Genomic DNA, 18977 nt, shown 5'->3' with positions numbered 1-18977 from the left:
CTCCTGGAAATCGTCGCCGCCGTCCATCGCCGACGCTCTGGTCCCTCAACGGATCAACCTCGAACACAAAATAAGAACGAGTCAGGAGAAGAACACCAACAAATTAGTAGAAGAACACCAGCAGACAACAACGCAACGGCTTACCAACGAATCTGGAGCACCAGAGCGCACGGCGATGGTCAACGAACATCGGATCTGGAGCACAGAGCCAGGGAGGAGCGAGAGGAGGCAACAGGACAGTGGATAGAGGAGTGGGCGAGAGCGAGAGGTGGGGGAAGAAGACAACAATGCAACGGCTTACCAACGAATCCGGATCACCAGAGCGCACGGCTAGGTGAACTAACAACGGATCTGAACACCGGAGCCAGGGAGAAGTGAGAGGAGGCGGGGGTTGGGGGAAGAAGAACACCAACGAATCAGTAGAAGAACACCAACAGACAACGGTCGGGAGGCGGGGGGGCTAGCGGCGCCGGTAGGCGGCCGACGCCGGCCTTTGGTTGCCGGAGAGGGAGGAGGCGACAGGAGGAGGGGGTTGGGGGAGGAAGAAGATGAAACAAGAACGAATCAGTAGAAGACCAACAGACAACACCACAACGGTCGGGAGGCGAGGGGGGCCAGCGGTCGCCGGCGAGGGAGGAGATGAGAGAGCGGAGGCGGAGAGGAGGAGAGCCGGAGGCGGCGACCAGCGAGCCGGCGAGGCGTGCGGGAGGCGGAGAGCCAGAGGAGAGCGAGAGCCGAGAGGAGAGCGAGATCCAGATCCAGAGCGAGAGAGCGGCGGGGAGGGGAAGGAAATGAGCTAGGGTTTGCGGCCGAGCGGGGCGACGCGCCGGCGGGCTTATATACCCCCTCCCCAACGGCTCGATCCAACGGTCGGGAGGCGAGGGGCGCGGGGGTGTCGGGCCAGCATCGGGCTGGCCCAAAAATTGTGCCGGGCTCGTGCTGGCCTAGCGTGCCGGGAATGCGGCCCAGGCCCGGCACTATCATCGTGCTAGGCCGGCCCAAGCACTATTCCCCTCGTGCCGAGCCCGTGTTCGTGCCGGGTTTTTTAGTGCCGGGCCTCAGGCCGCCCAGTGGGCCTGGCCCATTTGGAAAACTTTGGTGACGCCAGCAACTGCAGGAGGACGCTGCTACATTCTGCTCCTCGTCGACAACTTCTTGCGCTACATGTGGCTCGAGCTCCTCTCATCCAAGAGTGACGCCGAGGCCAAAATTAAGAAGGTGTGGGCCGCTGCGAAGAACCAGAGTGGTTGCCGCCTGCATGTTCTGCGCATCGACAACGGCGGCGAGTTTACTTCCGTGGAGTTCACACGCTACTGCGAAGAGGAAGGTGTCGAGCGCCACTTCAGTGCGCCTTACACGCCAACGGCGTTGTGGAGAGGAGGAACCAGACAGTGCTCGCCACGGCTCGAGCGCTGTTGAAACAGAGGAAGATGCCGACGCGCTATTGGGGTGAGACGGTCTCCACAGCTGTCTTCCTCCTCAATCGTGCGCCGACCAAGAGCCTCGACGGGAAAAGTCCATATGAAGCTTGGACCGGCAAGAAGCCCTCCGTCTCTTTCCTCCGCATTTTTGGTTGTCTGGCGTACGCGAAGATCGTGAAGCCCGACGTCTCCAATCTTGAAGACCGAAGCCGCCCGCTGGTGTTCATTGGCTATGCCAGTGGCACCAAGGCGTACAGGCTCCTGGACCCTGCATCGGGCAATGTGACTGTGTCCCGCGACGTCATCTTCGACAAAGCTGTCGGCTGGGGCTGGTCGGGCCAGAACAAGGAGGCGGAGATCTCGACTTCCGTGTCGAGCGTGTCGTACGCCAGGAGTTCATGCCCACACCTACTGGGAATGGGGGAACGCGCACGCCGTCACCGCCGCCTGTTGCTGTGCCCTCGCCTTCTCCGGCACCGATGCCTGCGCCCTCATCTTCTCTACTACCGGCGCCTGTTGCACCAGCTCCATCTACTCCACAACCTTCGACTGTCGCAGCTGCACCGTCGTCGCCTGTCTTCGTCACGCCGCTAGCCGACGACGAGGAACGCCTGGATGCCTGCCACGGGGAGATGCCCGTGCGCTACCGCGCCATTGACAACGTGCTGGGTGACGCGACTCCACCATGCCTGGCGGCTCGTGTCCTTGACGATGAGCTCCATCTCGCTTACACTGGTGAACCATCGATGTTCGCGGAGGCGGACAAGGATGCAGCGTGGCGCACTGCGATGAAGGAGGAGATGCAGTCCGTGGAGGAGAACGACACCTAGGTGCTGGTCAATCTTTCGCGCGGACATTGCTCCACTGGCTTGAAGTAGGTGTTCAAGTTGAAGCGGAACGAGGCCGGCGACATCGTCAAGCACAAGGCCCGCCTCGTCGCCAAGGGCTACGTCCAGCAGCTGGGGATCGACTACGACAACGCCTTTGCCCCTGTTGCGCGGCTGGAATCGGTGCGGCTGCTTCTCGCGTTGGCTGGCCACAATGGCTGGGCCGTGCACCACATGGATGTGAAGTCCGCGTTCCTGAATGGGGTGCTTCGCGAGGAGGTGTACGTATCACAGCCGCCCAGTTTCGCCGTCGCCGGGGAGGAGAACAAGGTGCTCCGGCTGCGCAAGGCGCTCTACGGGCTTCGTCAGGCTCCACGCGCTTGGAATGCGCGGCTCGACAGCACGCTCAAGTCCCTCGGCTTCAAGTAGAGTCCACACGAGGCCGGCATCAACGATCGTGGTGGCGACGGTGCTCGGATGCTTGTCGGCGTCTATGTGGATGATTTGATCATCACGGGCACGTCGGACAAGGAGGTGCGTCGCTTCAAGGCGGAGATGAAGACTCAGTTCAAGATAAGCGATCTTGGGCTCCTCTGCTTCTACCTTGGCATCGAGGTACAGCAAAACGCCAACGGCATCACGGAAAGTCAGGGGAGCTACGCCAAGAAGGTCTTGGAGGTGGCAGGGATGGCAAATTGCAATCCTGCGCACACTCCAATGGAAGAGAGGCTCAAATTGAGGTGGATGAGTGAGGCGGCGGAGGTCGATGCCACACTATACCGGCGGATCGTCGGTTGCCTTCGCTACCTCTGCCGTACCCGGCCGGACATTGCGTTCGCGGTTGGGTATGTGAGCAGATCCCTGCAGCGTCCTATGGAGGAGCACATGATCACCGTCAAGCGCATCCTCTGCTACATCGTTGGGACTCTGCACTACGGCTGCTTCTACGCCCGCAGCAAGACGACGCCTCGGCTGCACAGCTTCAGCAACTCCAATCTCGTCGGCGACGTCGACACCAGCAAGAGCACGTCGGGAGGCATTTTCTTCCTGGAGGGAGGACCGGTGATATTCCTTGAAGCAGCGCGTGGTTGCTCTGTCCTCCTGTGAGGCAGAGTATGTCGCCGCCGCATCGGTGGCAACCCAAGCTGTTTGGCAAGCCCGGCTGCTTAGCGACTTCACTGGAGATTCTGCTGAGACAGTCGAGTTGAAGTTTGACAACATGTCTGCGCTGGCGCTGGTAAAAAAATCCAGTCTTTCATGACAAGAGCAAGCACATTAGGATCAAGTATCACTATGTGCGTGAGGCGTCTGAAGTTGGAAGCATCAGCACCAGCTTCATCGGGACAAAGGACCACCTCGCTGACATCTTAAAAAAAGCATTGGGGCGAATCAGATTCCAAGAGCTGAGAGCAATGATTGGAACGGTCCAAGTCAATCAAGTGCACAAGGATTACGGGGAGATTGTTGACTTAATCCTTGCGCATTGTATCCTAGTTAGGAGTCCTAGTTGTTTACTAGAGATAGAGTTCTAAATGTTTACTAGAGATAGAGTTCTAAACTGGTTGGCCAATTCAGGCCTTGCTCCTACGGGAATCTTAGTTTGTATCTAGACTATATATAGTTGTCAATTAATCAAGAAAAGCTGCAGCTCCCGCAGCACCAAAATCTCCCCTCGTTTTCTGTTTCCAACATCTACTACGGGTTGGAAACCCTCCTCTAGTACTGGTTGGCCAATCGGTACTAGAGGGTTCCACCCTCTAGTACCGGATGAAATAACCGGTACTAGAGGTATTAAAAAAAAAGTAAAATCCCACCCCCGGCCCCATCCCACATTCGCGCTGGCTCCTCTGCTCCCCCCACCCCTGCCGCCAGTTCCTCCTCCCCCCTCCCCGCCGTCCCTACCCCCACAAGCGGCCCCTCCACCCACGCCGGGCCGCCGATTCCTCCTCCCGCGTGCCCGTCCCCGCCCCCCCACCGAATCCACCTCCGCCCCGCTGCCCGGCACCGGATCCTCCTCCACGCCGTGCTGGACCTCCTCCTCCGTGCTGGACCTCCTCCTGCCACCCCGTCGGGCCACCGGTTCCTCCTCCCGCACACCCCTACCTGCCGCCCCCACCGGATCCGCCTCCGCCCCTCCTTCTCCGCACCAACCCTCATCCTCCCACCCCGCCGGCTCCTGCTCCCCCGCCTACGCCGTGCCCCGGCCACCTGCGCCGCCACTCCTCCCGCCCTGGCCATCTGCGCCACCGCTCCGCCCTCCCTGGCCACCAGCACGCGTCGCCGCCGCCTACCATGCCCCGCCACCGCTGCTCACCACCGGTGAGGAGCCAGCGGAGGGGGTAGGGGAGGGGCAGGGAGGCATGCAAGAGGAGGGCCGGGGAACCAAGAGCTCGAGAGATCGAGAGAGGCAGGAGAGAGGAAGAGTGAGCGAGGAAGGAGAGGGAGAGGGAGAGAGGAAGAGTGAGGGAGAGAGGAAAGAGATGGGTGACAGGCATGCAGATATGGATGCGGCGGAGCAGATCCCAAAAAATCGAAGTATTAGAGCAGAGCGCGGGATAGGGGCTCTAGTACCAGATGGGGCTCCATCCGGTACTAGAGGGGCTCCGGAGGCTTTCCATTTTGGAACCAATACTAATATCCTCTCTAGTACCGGGTTCAAAAATAATCGGAACTAAGGCTAGGGATGAGATGTCATATTTCTAGAGCTTCGTAGCTGTTTTCTGGAGGACGGTAGCTCCGTAGTTGTCTATATGATAAATGCTAGCTATCGCCTTGCCATGGCCACACGACACGGGGAGCAAACGACTACAGTACAAGAGACACTGATCGGTGCACTGGCTATCTCTTTACGTTAACCTATCTTCATGCATAACAGTTGGTGGAAAAAAAAGTAGATGTATCTTCTACGCCATAACAGTTGCCCATCTCTTGGAATTTTAACCGATCTTCCATTCTCGGACAGATTAACGAAGATGGGAGAAGAGGTATGTGCTCCTCATTAAACCCGATCTAAACCAACTAATCAGTTCTGTTGTTTCCATATCCACAATGATTTTATAGATAGGATATTAATTCATAAGCATGCATATTGAACATGGTCCATGCATGTGTGCTATGTGTGCGTATGTCTTTTTGCTTTAAGAAAAAGGAATTGTTTTTTTTTACCTTGGCAGCGGTACACAGCCTCCTTATTACAATTTTTAAGGTCAATAATTGAGCATAAAAAGGAAGAAGAGAGCACAAGCAAAATGAAGAAATCCTAAGCAAAGTCTATTGTTTCTTGTGTATCAATTTACAGGATAGGGGACATAGTCAAAATCAGCATGATATGACTTTTGATATAACTTCGAACTACCGGTTTTTTTTTCATTAAAGCCAACATCTCCTCTCTAAATCTTCTAATCTCACGAAGGGGATGCAACTCTGGCAGCCCTGATGCTGATGTATTCGCAGCAATCGCGTGGGGTGGGTTGCCATTCTGAATGCAGTGCAAATAAGAAAACACGTCATTTGAAATCCCCTTAGATGCAACAGTGGTGTTAGGGATCGGAGGCAACGTGTACGCTATTGTGCCAATTGAGGGTATGTTCATCTGAAACTCTCCAGCACAGTCAGAAGCAACCGAGCCATGCACAACAGCAATCGGCACACGTGTTTCGGGGACAATGGCCAACTGGTCGGCCTTGGTGGCCTGACCGGTCAGACCGCCTGCCTGGACCGATTTGACCGCTTCATTCATGTTCAGCTTTGGCGGTTTGGCCTAGGTGGCGTCTGTCCCGCATAGAAGTTCAACGGCATGCTATTCTTGGAGTTTTCAGGAGTAGCCCCTGGATTTGCCGATTTACTTGTATGCATGACCCCATGCGAATCAACTTGAGAAAAATTATCTTTATTAGATGCAAAAAGTCTAAAGCTCCGCTCACCAATCGGACGGTCTCCCTTATGTCTCACGCTGCAACTGTGCCCAATATTGCAGCAGATATATGATCCTACAAAAGTAGTAGGCATAAATGAAAAAAAATCATTTTTCTAAAAAACAAAATTGTTTCCTGTATACCAGATTTCCCAAATAAGAATTGCATCCGCCACAAAGATCAATTTGCTCTCCTTATTCCCGATATCCATTAGCCAATTCCAAAACATATGAGTTAAGGATCTTGGGAAGATTAACACAGTAGCTATATGAATAATTCTCGAAATAGACTTAACACGCTAGCAGTCAAAAAAGAGATGTTTAATTGTTACACTACATTCACAGAAAAACACTACTGTCTCACAAATCAATTATTTTTAAGTAATTTATCAGAAAAACCTTCATCTTCAAAGGGAGCTTCAGCTTCCAAATGAATTTATTGTTGGAAGGGGTAACGTAGTTTATTAGGTACTGATACATGGACCACATTGAAAAATTAACCATGTTTATGTGTCTCCTATAGGTAAAATAGTCCTCTCATTAGGAAGCTGAAAGTTTGCTATCTTAGCTACTAGGTATTTTCATACCGTCAATTTATCCCCACTAATATTGTTCCAAAAGAGACATGTAGTGGCATTTGAATCATGACGTAAGACACTGTACCATGAGGGTAGATGACTATATTATGCAGGCTATGAAATTGCTCCTTAAATAACTATATTATACATGCTAGGAAATTGCTCTTTAAGGAGTTTGGACACTGTACCATCGCCAGCCCCCTCCTCCACCCCCTCCACCGCGACGCGAATGCCGCAGACTGCCGGGCCGAATCGGCAAATCGTGGAGGCGGAAGGTGAGGTGTTCGGGCGAAGCGGAAGGCGAATCGTGATCGTGAAGGCCGTAGACTGCCGCTGCGGCACTGCCGGGCCGAATCCTGAAGGCAACGCGAATCGACGGCACGGGCGAAGCAGAAGCGAATCAACGGGCCGGCGACGGCAATGATCGTTCGGTCGTGGTTTGGCTCCGCGGTCCGCGTCTCAGCGATAGGCCAGCGTATACCGACTCGTTGAATGGCTGGGGTACCCTGTAGATCTCCCCATGCATATAAGTTATGCAACTCCATATCTGCACTTTAAAGAAAAAGTTTGTTTAATCTTAAAAAAGAAAGAAGTTTCTTATTATAAAAATAGTCATGAGTTGTATGACCGACATTTGCAACAAACGGAAACGATTAATCAGCCAGAAGGGAACCTATCATTATGTTAATAATATATTTATATTTCAAAGAGATTTTAATGTATTCTGCTAATATATGGCGGAAATACATACTGATAACAACCATTTTAACTTTTACCATCTCCTTTGCGGTTAAATTTGCATTTGCAAATATATCACCATCTGCGTCCACGCACGTGCTACAGAAGCCTTGCGCACCTTGGGTTGCCCAAGACATGGCACACGCACCGGTGAGAGTACTAGAAGGAGGGGAGAAAGCTGAATCCACGGCACTTGGAGTCGTGGCATGGTTACGGTGTTGGGTCCATCTGTCACCGTACATGCAGAAGCTCTTCCAAATCTATTGATATAATAAATTCTTTACGGTACACAATACTAGATTATACTAATATTTCGAAAAGAACTAGTATAAAAATATTCGATAGTTAAGATTAATTGTATACTACTGAAACCTTAACCAATAGTATAAGTAGTATACATGAGTAATATATGTAGTATAAGGATATTATGGTAAATGAACACAAATGGTATAATTATAATTTTATTTTTGACACTAGCATAAAGTTTAAAAGACTTTCATTTGGAATATCACTTTTTACAATGTATTAATTACTAAATTATCCATAATAATAAATAATTAGATCTTATATATACTTATATACTAGTAGTGAGCAGTAGAATTGTCTACTGTAAAACAGGTCGATAACTTCTGCCAGTGGGATTGCCACAACCACGGCAGGGGAAGATGGTTATGACGCCGGGATTCTTTACGGCTTCAGGACCCAATGCGCGGAAATTAACGTATTTTTAACAACAAATAAAACAATCGTAACTACATTTGATCGGGCAATATGATCATATTCCGTGTACTGTGAGCATGCTACTATCGGGAAACGTTTGTGTACTGTGATCATATTTTGTTTGGAATACTATGTATATCCACGTGTTTGTCTAGTTTTAAAAAAATTTTGTTGGGATCGCCCCAGAAACATCTAGCTTCAAGCGAGTTCGCCCCAAGACCCCAGTTCTCAGCCCCCAGCAAAGCCCTTGACTTCGGCCAATCAGCGTGTCGCCAAGGCATAATCTCGGCCCGAAGCCAGAGGACATAAATGACTTTCGAGCTAACCGATCCTAACTATGGCGTCAAGAGGCTCAACCTTTTTTGCAGGACTAATACCTCTCCCGGAAACACCAGGTGCGCGAGGTGGACCGCATGTCTTGCACGAGGCCGAGGGGAAGGAGCTACCTGGAGCCAAGGTGGCTTCGGGCACGGAGGCAACTTTCGGGGACGCGAGGCTTTACCGAGGAAGGCGTGTAAAGCGTGATCCTAAAATAGCCTCTTTGTGGAGCATATTCCATGAATGTAGCAGTTGAACGAGGGTAGAATGTAATGTAAAAGTGCATGATGTGATAAGTAGGATCTCCGAATGACATTTGTGTAAAGCATATTCCCAGAATGTAGTGGTTGAGTAGGGGTGATCAGGGAATGTATAGCACTGTGAAAGGGTGGTTCAACCCTGTAAAGAGTACTTCAATTTTCAATGATAGGACTACTCGCGTGAGGTTTGTACTATATTCCGTCCGAAGCTAAGAAAGTCCCTTACGCGTTCCCGATTGTATCATTGCTCCCCGTGAAGTTAGGGCCCAACAATTAATTCGGGCGATGTGACTACTAGAGTTGATCCGGTATGGTATGTGATAAGGCCGAATTGATTCCAGTGGGGTCAAGAAACATACGTGAAAATGTTGCAGGGCGCTTATCTCGTACTAAAAAGTTGGACCCATACAAATGCACTGAACCGTTGCTGTCACGCTTTTGCGTCGTTTGTAGGAAGGTAGCTGTCTCTAATAACTTTTAGACCATTTCAACTCCAGCTGAGCATCGCAAGAAAGCAAACTGCAACACTGACGGACGAATTGAACTAGTCAGCTATGAAAGGCACATTATATTAATGCCTGCGGAGACTTTAAGGAGGCCAATCTTATTTTCTCCCAAGGCTACCTCTAGGAGCTAGCAAGTCCAATAGATAGATGAGACAAGGGCTTGTCTATAAGACAAGACATATAGCAGCTATAGACATGTTTAGAGTCTGTAAGAAATATAGACAAGACAGCTAGGCCATTTATTGTGATTTTGAGTGACAATAGAGACATTTGGGTCGCCTGAATTATTTGTGTTGCTAGGTGCGTTTTTGTTTGAATTCGTCATCTTTCTTTTTCTTGGTTTGAACCATCACGCTACACATGCGGTGAACGCCGAATGTTGGTATCAAGCAAGCTTTAGTTTCAACCAAATATTTAAGAACAAAGAGCGACAGAAATAATTCTGGTTACACAGTGGGTTCTATTTCTTCAAAACGAATCGAGCTCTGCGAGCATCATTATTTTAGCTAGATTTAAACCAATTTTGAAACGATGGTTTTGTTGAGTTATGATCCAAATTCAGTTATACATATAGCACACGTTTTTGGCTTCACCTCTTTATATACTTCCTGTAAGCCGCCGTTCGGAACAAGTTGAAACAGTTATAAATCCCCAACGTTTGTAACCCCACCCAATATAGTGAAGATTTACTAGCTGGGGCTCGTGGTTTTTTCCCCTTCTATCTTAGAAGGGTTTTCCACGTTAAAATCTCGTGTCTCCTGTGATTGATCTACTTTGATTCGTCGCTTTCTTGTCTATCGCTTGTAACAGTTTTGAGTATCTGTCAATATTATTAATTTAGCTAGATTTAATAAACGAAGTTTCCATCCACAATACTAATGACTGTAAATCATATGACTCGCGCCTATAAGTAAAGAACCATGCCGCCGGAGCGAATTGCAAAGCAAATAAACTTGTTAGCTGCTTCGTTCTTAAAGAAAAATAAAGGATGAAGCCCCTCGCAGCCATGGCAGCACAACTGCTGTGGTTTCTCGCAGACAAGGCAGCGCCGCCACCACCACCACCACCGGCGGTAGCAGCTCCAAGGCCGGGCTGCCCTAGCATGTGCGGCAATGTAAGCATTCCCTACCCATTCGGCATCGGGGACGAATGTGCCTGGGGCTTCGACTTCAACATTACTTGCAACCATAGCTTTAACCCTCCAAGACCATACTATGGCGGTGGCGACGACTTGGAGCCTTTGGAGGTCATGAACATCTCGTTGGAGGCCGGCGAGATGCGTGTCTTCTCCCCCGTGGCCTACATCTGCTACAACTCATCCGACACCACTGATTCAACCGGATTCATCAACTGGACATTCAAATTCTTCCCATTTCTTATCTCGCCGACGCGCAACGTCTTTACAGGCATCGGCTGCGACACGTTGGCGTTTCTAAACGGCAGAGAGGATTCCAGCTTCTTCAGTGGCTGCATCACCTCATGCGACAGCTTGCATGCCGCGGCTCGAGACGGCGAGGAGTGCACGGGCCTTGGCTGCTGCCAGAGTTCCATCCCGACGAACCTCTCCAGGATAAAGATCTACTGGGGGAACGACGAGAGCTATACGCCATCAAATAATGCATGGGGATACAGCCCCTGCAACTACGCTTTCATCGCGGAGAAAGGCTGGTATGTAATACTACTAACTTAAAAAGTCCAAATTAAACTACACAGCTTGTCACGATGATGGCTTATCTTATGTTCTTAACTTGTCAAGATGAACTTTGATATTTTGTTATTTCTTATAAGGTACCACTTCAAACAGAGAGACCTCATCATACATGTTGCAGACAAGACCTTTAATGACCGTTTTGGAGACAGAAGCATCCCTATGGTGCTTGATTGGGCCGTCAGGGATGGTGGCTCTTGCCAGGCTCCAACAAAGGATGCTGGGGCACCCACGGCTCCCGCTTGCATCAGTAGAAACAGTTTATGTGCTAACGCCACACAGGGACCTGGGTACGTCTGCAATTGTTCCACGGGCTACACGGGCAACCCCTACGTCACCGATGGCTGCACAAGTTAGTAATTTTAATCTTTTTGTACTTTTTTTGCTTGCACATCTTTTTTAGTCAATAATAAAGTGTTTTTTTAAAACTACCAAATTATTTTTATTTCTGATTTTTAGTTGAGAAAAGTTCCACTAAAATCCTTCACTCATACTCTACAGTATATATTCAAAGAAGCCAAACAACTTTCTGTAACATATATAATTTATATAAAAACAATTACCTGACTGGTTCCTATGTGCTATATTTATTTAGTGTAATCAAGTGGCAAAAAGAAATCACTTATGAGTTTATCATTGATTTTTTTCTATAACTAACTACCTCAATGTGTATTCCTGTAATGCAGACATTAACGAATGCGACCTTCGAAAATCAAATCCTGCGATTTATGAAAAACTTTGTGGCAGTAATAGCAAATGCCATGACACACAGGGCGATTACGAGTGCAAATGCAAATTTGGACACAAAGGAGATGGTAAAAGTGAGGAAGGATGCCAGCCCATAATTGAAGGATATGCAATCGCTATAGTAGGTGGGATTCATGAATTGTTGTCAAATACTCTGCTATTATATAAGAGAGTCTTCATGATTATTTTCTATTCAAATAATCATGAAGACTCTCTTAAAGTCTAAACCATTCCATTTGACACTAGCTTAAAGTCTAAACCATTCCATTTGAAATATCACATTTTACAATGTAATAATTACTAAATTATAGATAATACTGAATGGTTATATTTTATATATACTATATGTAGTAATATTTTGTATTGTAAAAGAGCTCTTCGGACAACAATAAGATTGAGGGGAGCTAGTAAATATACTTCTATATCTCTCCTGATGGATTGGGATGCCATGGTATATACATATAATCGACAATGACATGATTAACAGCAGTATAAAGATATGCATGTTTCGTGTGCTTGTAGTTACATTTGTCTCCCTCACTATTCTGGTGATCCTACTATGTCTCCTGTACATGGAGTACAGACGACGTATTCGGAGAGGGCACTTTGACAAAAATGGTGGTAAAATCCTAGAGGGCGCTGCGAACATCGTCACCTTCTCGGAAGATGAGTTGAGGAAGATCACAAACAACTTCTCGAAAGATCGTCAAATTGGAAGAGGTGCCTTTGGCATGGTCTACAAAGGCACCACCGATGACAACAAGCGAGTCGCGGTTAAACGACCCATAGTAGAAGGAGAGAAATCCCGGCAAGGGGGTGAATTCGTCGACGAGATCATCTTCCAATTCGCCATCAGCCACACCAACATTGTGCGCCTCGTTGGGTGCTGCCTGGAGACGAGCATCCCCATGCTGGTATTTGAGTTCATCCCCAACGGAAGCCTCTCCGACATGCTCCACGGTGCCGGCAAGCAAGGCTCTCTTTCTTTGCAGATGCGACTTGACATTGCCATTGGCTCTGCAGAGGCTCTCACCTACATGCACTCACATGATGCCGGACACAACAACCGCATCCACGGGGACGTGAAGTCTGGAAACATCCTGCTCGACGACGACCTCAACCCCAAGGTCTCGGACTTTGGGTCGTCCAAGCTCGTGTCCATTGCTAGCAGGTATGCCAAATGGGCGGTGTCAGGGGACATGAGCTACATTGACCCGGTGTACATCAACACTGGTTCTTTCACGGAGAAGAGCGACGTGTACAGCTTCGGCGTGGTACTCCTGGAGCTCATCACCAGAAAGAAGGCCAGGTATGACGGGTGCAACAGCCTCCCCATGAACTTTGTAAAGACTTGCAAGAAGGAGGGCAACGGATGGAAGATGTATGACAGAGACATCTTCTCTGGTGAGGATGCTCAGACGTCTCAACGTTACATTGAGTGCCTCGACAGGATAGGCGCGTTGGCTGTCCGATGTCTCAAGGAAGATGTGGAGGAGAGACCAACCATGGCAGAGGTGGTGGAAAAGCTTAAGCAAGTGAAGTTAATAGCCTTCGGAAACTCAGGCTCAGAGGCGAGATGAAATCAGGAAGAAGGAAGCAAATTAAGCATACACGGTCAGCATTAATGCTCTGCATCAAGAGTTGAGCTTTATTACCAGTCCTTTAATTTGTTATTGCTAAGTTGATTATATGAATTCAGTACTTAGTTCCATTTTCCTGTAATTGGTATTAGTGGTTCCAGAAAAATCCTCCATGTCTGGGATTTGAACTATAGTATATAGTATATGTGGGTTCCTGCTTCCCCAAATAAAGATACTAATTTTATGAAAATAAATATGTATATTAATTGTAGCATGCATGTGCAGTGATGCAAAGGTCAGGACCAAACACGCATAGATAGATATCAATGGTTTGGTGCAGCATTTCATTAGATCACTACCCCATTTCCCAGGCACACGGTAAAGGCAAAAAAACACTCGGCAAAATGTTTGCCGAGTGTTACACTCGGAAAACGGAACTCAGCAAAATAAGACTCAGCAAAGCTGTCTTTGCCAAATGTTTTTTTTATCGAGCACTCGGTGAACCCTTTGCAGAGTACTCAAACCAACATTCGGCAAACAATATTTCGAAAAATATAAAAAACCCACCACCGCTGCCGCCACCACCATGCCACCCGCTGCCACCACCACCACGCCGCTGCTGCCGCCACCACCACGCCGCCGCCACCACCACACCCGCCGCCACCACCATACCGCCGCTGCTGCCACCACGCCCGCCATCGTTGCTGCCACCACGCCCGCCGCCACCACCACCTGTGCCAAAAAAAAGGGAGAGGGAGGGAGATGAGGGAGAGGTAGGGGAGGGGGCGGCACTGTTGCACCCGGTTTTAGAACAAAACCAAGTGCTACGTATATGTATGCCAGGATCGAGTTTCATACATATAGTGACATCATAATTGAATAACAACAACAATATCACGCAAAGGAACACAAATAAAGACTTACGAAACTATGAGAGATACGTAGCTTAATCCTGGAAACGAAGACTCCAAACTTCACAGGTACTCAGCTGGGGACTGCGTAAGCCTAGAACTCAGCATCATCTTCACAACAACTTCATAGCAGCTTCTTCTTCTGAGCAACATTAGTTATAGCAAGGGTGAGCACATGTCGTACTCAGCAAGTGTGGAGAAGAATATGAATGCAAGGGTGGCTATTGGTTGTGTTGTTGTGGTTGTGGTGGCTTTGATCCTGGTTGTGGTTGTGTGGCTGGTTTGTGGGGTGAGTATCTTCGATGGTCATTACGCGGTTGTTTTGGTGCTGGTTGTTGTTTCGTGGACGGTTGTACGGCGAAGCTTGCCAATTTCTGTTTTTTTCTGTTTGCCTTTGGCTATTTCTTTCTGCCACTCTATTTCGGTGGTCTTCGTCTGATCTGATGTATTTATCCAACTCTAGGAATAGAGCTTCCATCATTTTTGGTGGTTCGATGCGGTGGGACTGGGGCTTAATCCCGCAATACATGCCGAGATAGCCACAAAATCATCTGCTTGCAGTATCTATGACCGAAGTTGCACGAACCGCTTTACGTAGCCAGCCAGAGGCTCTTTGTCTTTCTGCTTGCAGTGGAACAGGTCGGCCTGGTTGGTGATGGTGCGGTGGAAACCTTGGAAATTTTGCGTTAATTTTGCATTTAGGTCCATCCAGCTGTATATGGAAAGCGGGGGGAACATCGAATACCAGTTCAAAGGCTGCCCCTTCGTAGGCTATTATGAACGATTTAGCGAGGACCACATCATCCCCTCCGGCCGAGGTGATGGTAGCTTCGTAGCTCACGAGGAACTGCCGCGGATCCGTCGGACCATTGAACTTGGGTAGAGTTACTAATTTGTATGTGATTGGCCAAGGTGCTGTCTAGAGCCCAATCGACAGTGGGGAACTCTTGTCGATGACCAGGCATGCGCTTGCCGCTGGTATCTGGTCGTGTTGGCCGAGGTTGGAATTGGTGTAAATGACTCGTGCAGAGTTAAAGTTAGGATGCTGGCTGTTCTGTGGCAGTGGTTGTTGTGGAGTTCCCTGCATGTGTTCCAGCTCCGCAATTTCCTGTTGCAATTGCTCCAATTGTTTTTTGGCTTCGTTTAAGATGGCCAGTCTATTGGCTGCCGCTCTTTGAGCTTGCATTTGCTCCGTGAAACGTGCTTTCTGCCTTTTGACTTCCTCCAACTGCCTTCGGCATCACTGGGTTGGTGGTTGTCACGTGCGGCCTCTGGTACGGCCCTTGCCTTCATTGCTTTCAGAACTTGTTCGATGCGTGCACAATGCTCTTCTTTGTCTGACACGACCTGTTGCGATGGCTCAGATGGGATGAGTTGTCTATCTTCGTCAACTTCAGGTGCCATTGTGGTTTTCTTCTTTCTTTGTGGGGGCATCGTGGGTTGGTTGGTGGCCTGAGCACGGTAGGCGCCGAATGTTGGGATCTAACCTCGGAGGAAGTGAGATCGCAACTCAGAGGAGTGATTGGTAACGCTTAACCTCAGCTAAGGATGGACATCAATTTCATTTGCTTGCAGTCTTATCAATGAACAATTAATCCATTACAGTGGGCGGCTCATCTCCTTTTATAGTGCCGCGCAGGGTCACTTTTATAAGCTGAGAGTACCCCCACCCAACCACTAAATCCCAAGCATTACTCTATTACACAACACGATCGCCCAATTTCTGTTACGTAATTACCCCCGCCCAACTGCCATATTCGTAGAATATGCTTTACAAAACGGTCCTTCCAATTGTCCGACAGCCCCGCGATTCGTGCTCTCACAAGGTCCCACAAATCGCGGCTTCCCTGTCGTCCACATCACATGGTGCTCCTAGCTTCGTCATCGAGGTTTGCTTAGCTTCAGCGTGCTCCCCCCTTTCGCAACCTCAACGAAGCCAGCTCTGACGGGAAACTTCCTTGATGACATCTCCTCCCATCCTGCGTACAAAAGTCTTGGGAAAACATATGGTAAATCTTGGTTAGTCATCTGGTAAACAACCTAACCTCGGGCGACGCCCACCCGAAGCCAGCTCATAATCTTGACCTTGTCCGAAGCTAGCGGGATTCAGCGTTTGGTTGGGCGAGCTAAGACCTGGACACGGACAAAGGGGTGGATTTTGGGCAGATCCCCAACACTGAACTTCTCCACCTCCACCATCTTCTCTACTGTCAGGCTCAGGAACTCGTGACCGATCCCAACTGCCCTGTTCTCCATCAGAATTTATCCAGCAATTCTCATAACAAATTACCTCCATCAGAAAAACTACTGAACAAATGCATTAAGCCTTCGTATCAGCTAGTGCAACAGATGTACTCAACAGACCTTATCATCAAATGCAATCTTTATCTGGGGCAAGCCCCTCGCTTTGCGCTTCAATCAGACCATTTACCACCTCGGCTTGACTTCCATCTTCGCCCCAGGTTACACCGCGCGCAACGGTAACTTCAAGAATCGGGCCTTCTCGTGGACGTGGAGGACATCGCCGCCCCCGCCGGAGACGACCACGACCTCGCTGTTGTCGGCGGCGGCTGCATCGCCCCCGCAGCCGGATGCCGTGGAGAGCACCTTCCAGTTGCTGATCTCGGAGGCGGCGGCGTCCATGGCCGTGGCGGCTCCTGGGTCTGCCGTCTAAACCTACGGCAAGGCAAAAGGGAAAGGAGGTAGAGGGATTGGGACTTCGAGAGGGGAGGGGACGGAGGAAAAGACCGGTGGATCCTCCTTCCTCGCCGCTGCCCCCTCCTCCTTCCCGACGGATCCGGCAGCGACAGAACCACCGGCGGCCGTCCAGCGGCAGCGCCGGTCCGGCGGGGGGTCCAGCGGAGGCGCGAGGGAGGTGGCCGTTGGGGTTGGCGGCCTTGGGAGGTGGGTAGCGAGCGTCTGGGCGTCCGCTAGAAGTAGTGAACCATCGGCCGTCCGCTGATGTACCGGAGGCCTCCTAGTACCGTGGTGCGGGGTTTTTCTGCTACCGCGGTACTGGAGTATCGTTTAGCGGTCCCGGTGCGGACAGCCTTAAGGCTGGGGTCAGCAGGCTCGGTGAAAAAAAACGGTGAGAATGCACTGCGGGAGGATGACCAAATCGTTCTCCCCTACCACTCGTCGTTATTTTTGCCCGGATTGACACAACATGTGGACCCTCGATGGGGGGGGGGGGGGGGGGGGGTACGGGAAACAACTCTGGTAGAAAACTAAGCAACCTTTTATTCTTATTATCGCATGCGGTTATGCACTTATATAGCATAGATACGGTAATGTAAGCGCAACGTGAATGCTGGCAGCGCCACGTATACGCAAAGCAGTCGGTGCCAGGACGATGCAGTGAGAGAGAGAGAGAGAGCCTAAAGCTTCTCACACTGAGCCGGAACGAAGGATAGCTTGCCATTGGCAAGGTCGTAGAGCACGTGCATGTTCTGCTGCTGATAGTTGCCTACTATAGTCATGCTGCCACCACCAGCGTTGATAGCAAGGCAGGTGATGGAACGTCCCTCCTCCACGGCGTCAAACATGTAGTTCTCCCGCGGCAGGTCCAGCGTCGCGCCCTCGAAGTGGAACAGCAGCTTGGGCACGTCGTCGGGCTTCGCCGTCGACGACGACGGCGCCGCGAAGCAGAGCTGGGAGAGCGAACGCACGTTGTACACGCGGAGCCTCACCTGGGCAACGAACGCCTCGCGCATGAGCTTGTACACGTCCTCGGGCAGCGACGTCATGCCGGTGCCGGAGTCGATGATCGTGCCGCCGTCCCCATCGTCTCTCAGCGTGAAGGCGGACTCGGGCACCGGTAGCCTCGTCGAGCCGACGGTGATGCCTCTCAGCGAGACGTAGTAAAAGTTTGGATTCCTAGGCGGGTTCCTGACGAGCGGGGTTGTCTGCACGACGCCACGGGCGCTGTTGTAGAGGTTCGCTGGCAGGCCGAGCAGGACGGCGCTGGGTGCCGCCGCACCCGTGATCGTGGTGAAGCAGTGAGAGAAGTTGCCCACCTTGAGCTGTGACGGCAGAGACAGGAAACCGCGGCCGAAGCCGACGATGCCGGTCTCGTTGGACTTGAAAATGCCGGTGTTATCGTGACCGCACCCGAAGGACACGCCGGTCACGGCGGTGGCGGTGTGCCCGTCGAACGTGACCGTGTCTGCCTCGATGCGCCCGATCGTCACCGAGCCGTCGGCGTAGGAGTAGGAGTAGGCGCAAGCCTGTTGGCCCCTCGGGGACCTCACGCACGACGGCTTCCGCAGGCTCTGGCACGCCGTGGAGCGGCAAGGGACGCCGGCGAACGTGGAGGAGAGGGACGGGTCGAAGTAAGGAAGGTCCTGGCGGAAGCAGGAGTTGCACGGCCGGCACTGCGTCCAGACGAGGTCGCTGCCCGTGTCGAGCGTCAGCTGCACGGGCTGCGGCGGCGTGCCGATGGCCAGGTGCGCCAAGTACTCGGTGTCCGGGACGGCGCCGGGGATCGCCCCCGGTGTCACCGGGGCGCTGGCCGCTTTGGAGAGTAACCGTGCGGCTCGGGCCTTGCTCCGCGACGACAAGCGTTGGAGCAGCTCGCGGTTGGTTAGGCCGCGGCCGGCGTCGACGTGCATGACCTTCATCCTGACAGACGCGGCTGCGGCGGCATGGCCCAAAGAGATGGCAAGCAGCGTGAGCAGGAGGGCTAACTGCTTGCACATGATCGATTTTTATCAGATGCGAATGTTTAATCTGTGTTCTCTGTGTGCGCCAG

The 18977-nt window shown here is 50.8% G+C and overlaps 3 protein-coding genes across 3 annotated transcripts; 2 read left to right on the top strand and 1 right to left on the bottom strand.

The window, feature by feature from the left end:
• Window positions 1–2725: 2725 nt before the first annotated feature.
• LOC117834687 (uncharacterized mitochondrial protein AtMg00810-like) lies at window positions 2726–3355 on the top strand. Its single transcript, XM_034714216.1, has one exon. It carries the CDS (start codon window positions 2726–2728, stop codon window positions 3353–3355), a length of 630 nt encoding a protein of 209 aa, XP_034570107.1.
• A 6848-nt stretch (window positions 3356–10203) lies between these two features.
• LOC117866506 (wall-associated receptor kinase 4) lies at window positions 10204–13590 on the top strand. Its single transcript, XM_034750727.2, has 4 exons — window positions 10204–10949; window positions 11070–11341; window positions 11676–11861; window positions 12259–13590. Exons 1-4 carry the CDS (start codon window positions 10270–10272, stop codon window positions 13314–13316), a joined length of 2196 nt encoding a protein of 731 aa, XP_034606618.1. The 5' UTR covers window positions 10204–10269; the 3' UTR covers window positions 13317–13590.
• A 3854-nt stretch (window positions 13591–17444) lies between these two features.
• Window positions 17445–18977, bottom strand: LOC117866419 (aspartic proteinase nepenthesin-1). Its single transcript, XM_034750624.2, has one exon. It carries the CDS (start codon window positions 18922–18924, stop codon window positions 17605–17607), a length of 1320 nt encoding a protein of 439 aa, XP_034606515.1. The 5' UTR covers window positions 18925–18977; the 3' UTR covers window positions 17445–17604.

This window comes from Setaria viridis, chromosome 8, assembly GCF_005286985.2.
Source record: "Setaria viridis chromosome 8, Setaria_viridis_v4.0, whole genome shotgun sequence".
Classification (NCBI taxonomy): Eukaryota; Viridiplantae; Streptophyta; class Magnoliopsida; order Poales; family Poaceae; genus Setaria; species Setaria viridis.
This window is presented reverse-complemented; position numbering and strand designations above follow the sequence as displayed.

Excerpts from the sequence above, each read along its gene's own strand:
- LOC117834687 (XM_034714216.1), top strand. The coding sequence starts at position 2,726 with ATGCTTGTCGGCGTCTATGTGGATGATTTGATCATCACGGGCACGTCG.
- LOC117866506 (XM_034750727.2), top strand. The coding sequence starts at position 10,270 with ATGAAGCCCCTCGCAGCCATGGCAGCACAACTGCTGTGGTTTCTCGCA. Across the intron at positions 10,950-11,069 it reads TTCATCGCGGAGAAAGGCTG|GTACCACTTCAAACAGAGAG; the intron begins GTATGTAATACT and ends ATTTCTTATAAG. Across the intron at positions 11,342-11,675 it reads CGTCACCGATGGCTGCACAA|ACATTAACGAATGCGACCTT; the intron begins GTTAGTAATTTT and ends CCTGTAATGCAG.
- LOC117866419 (XM_034750624.2), bottom strand. The coding sequence starts at position 18,924 with ATGTGCAAGCAGTTAGCCCTCCTGCTCACGCTGCTTGCCATCTCTTTG.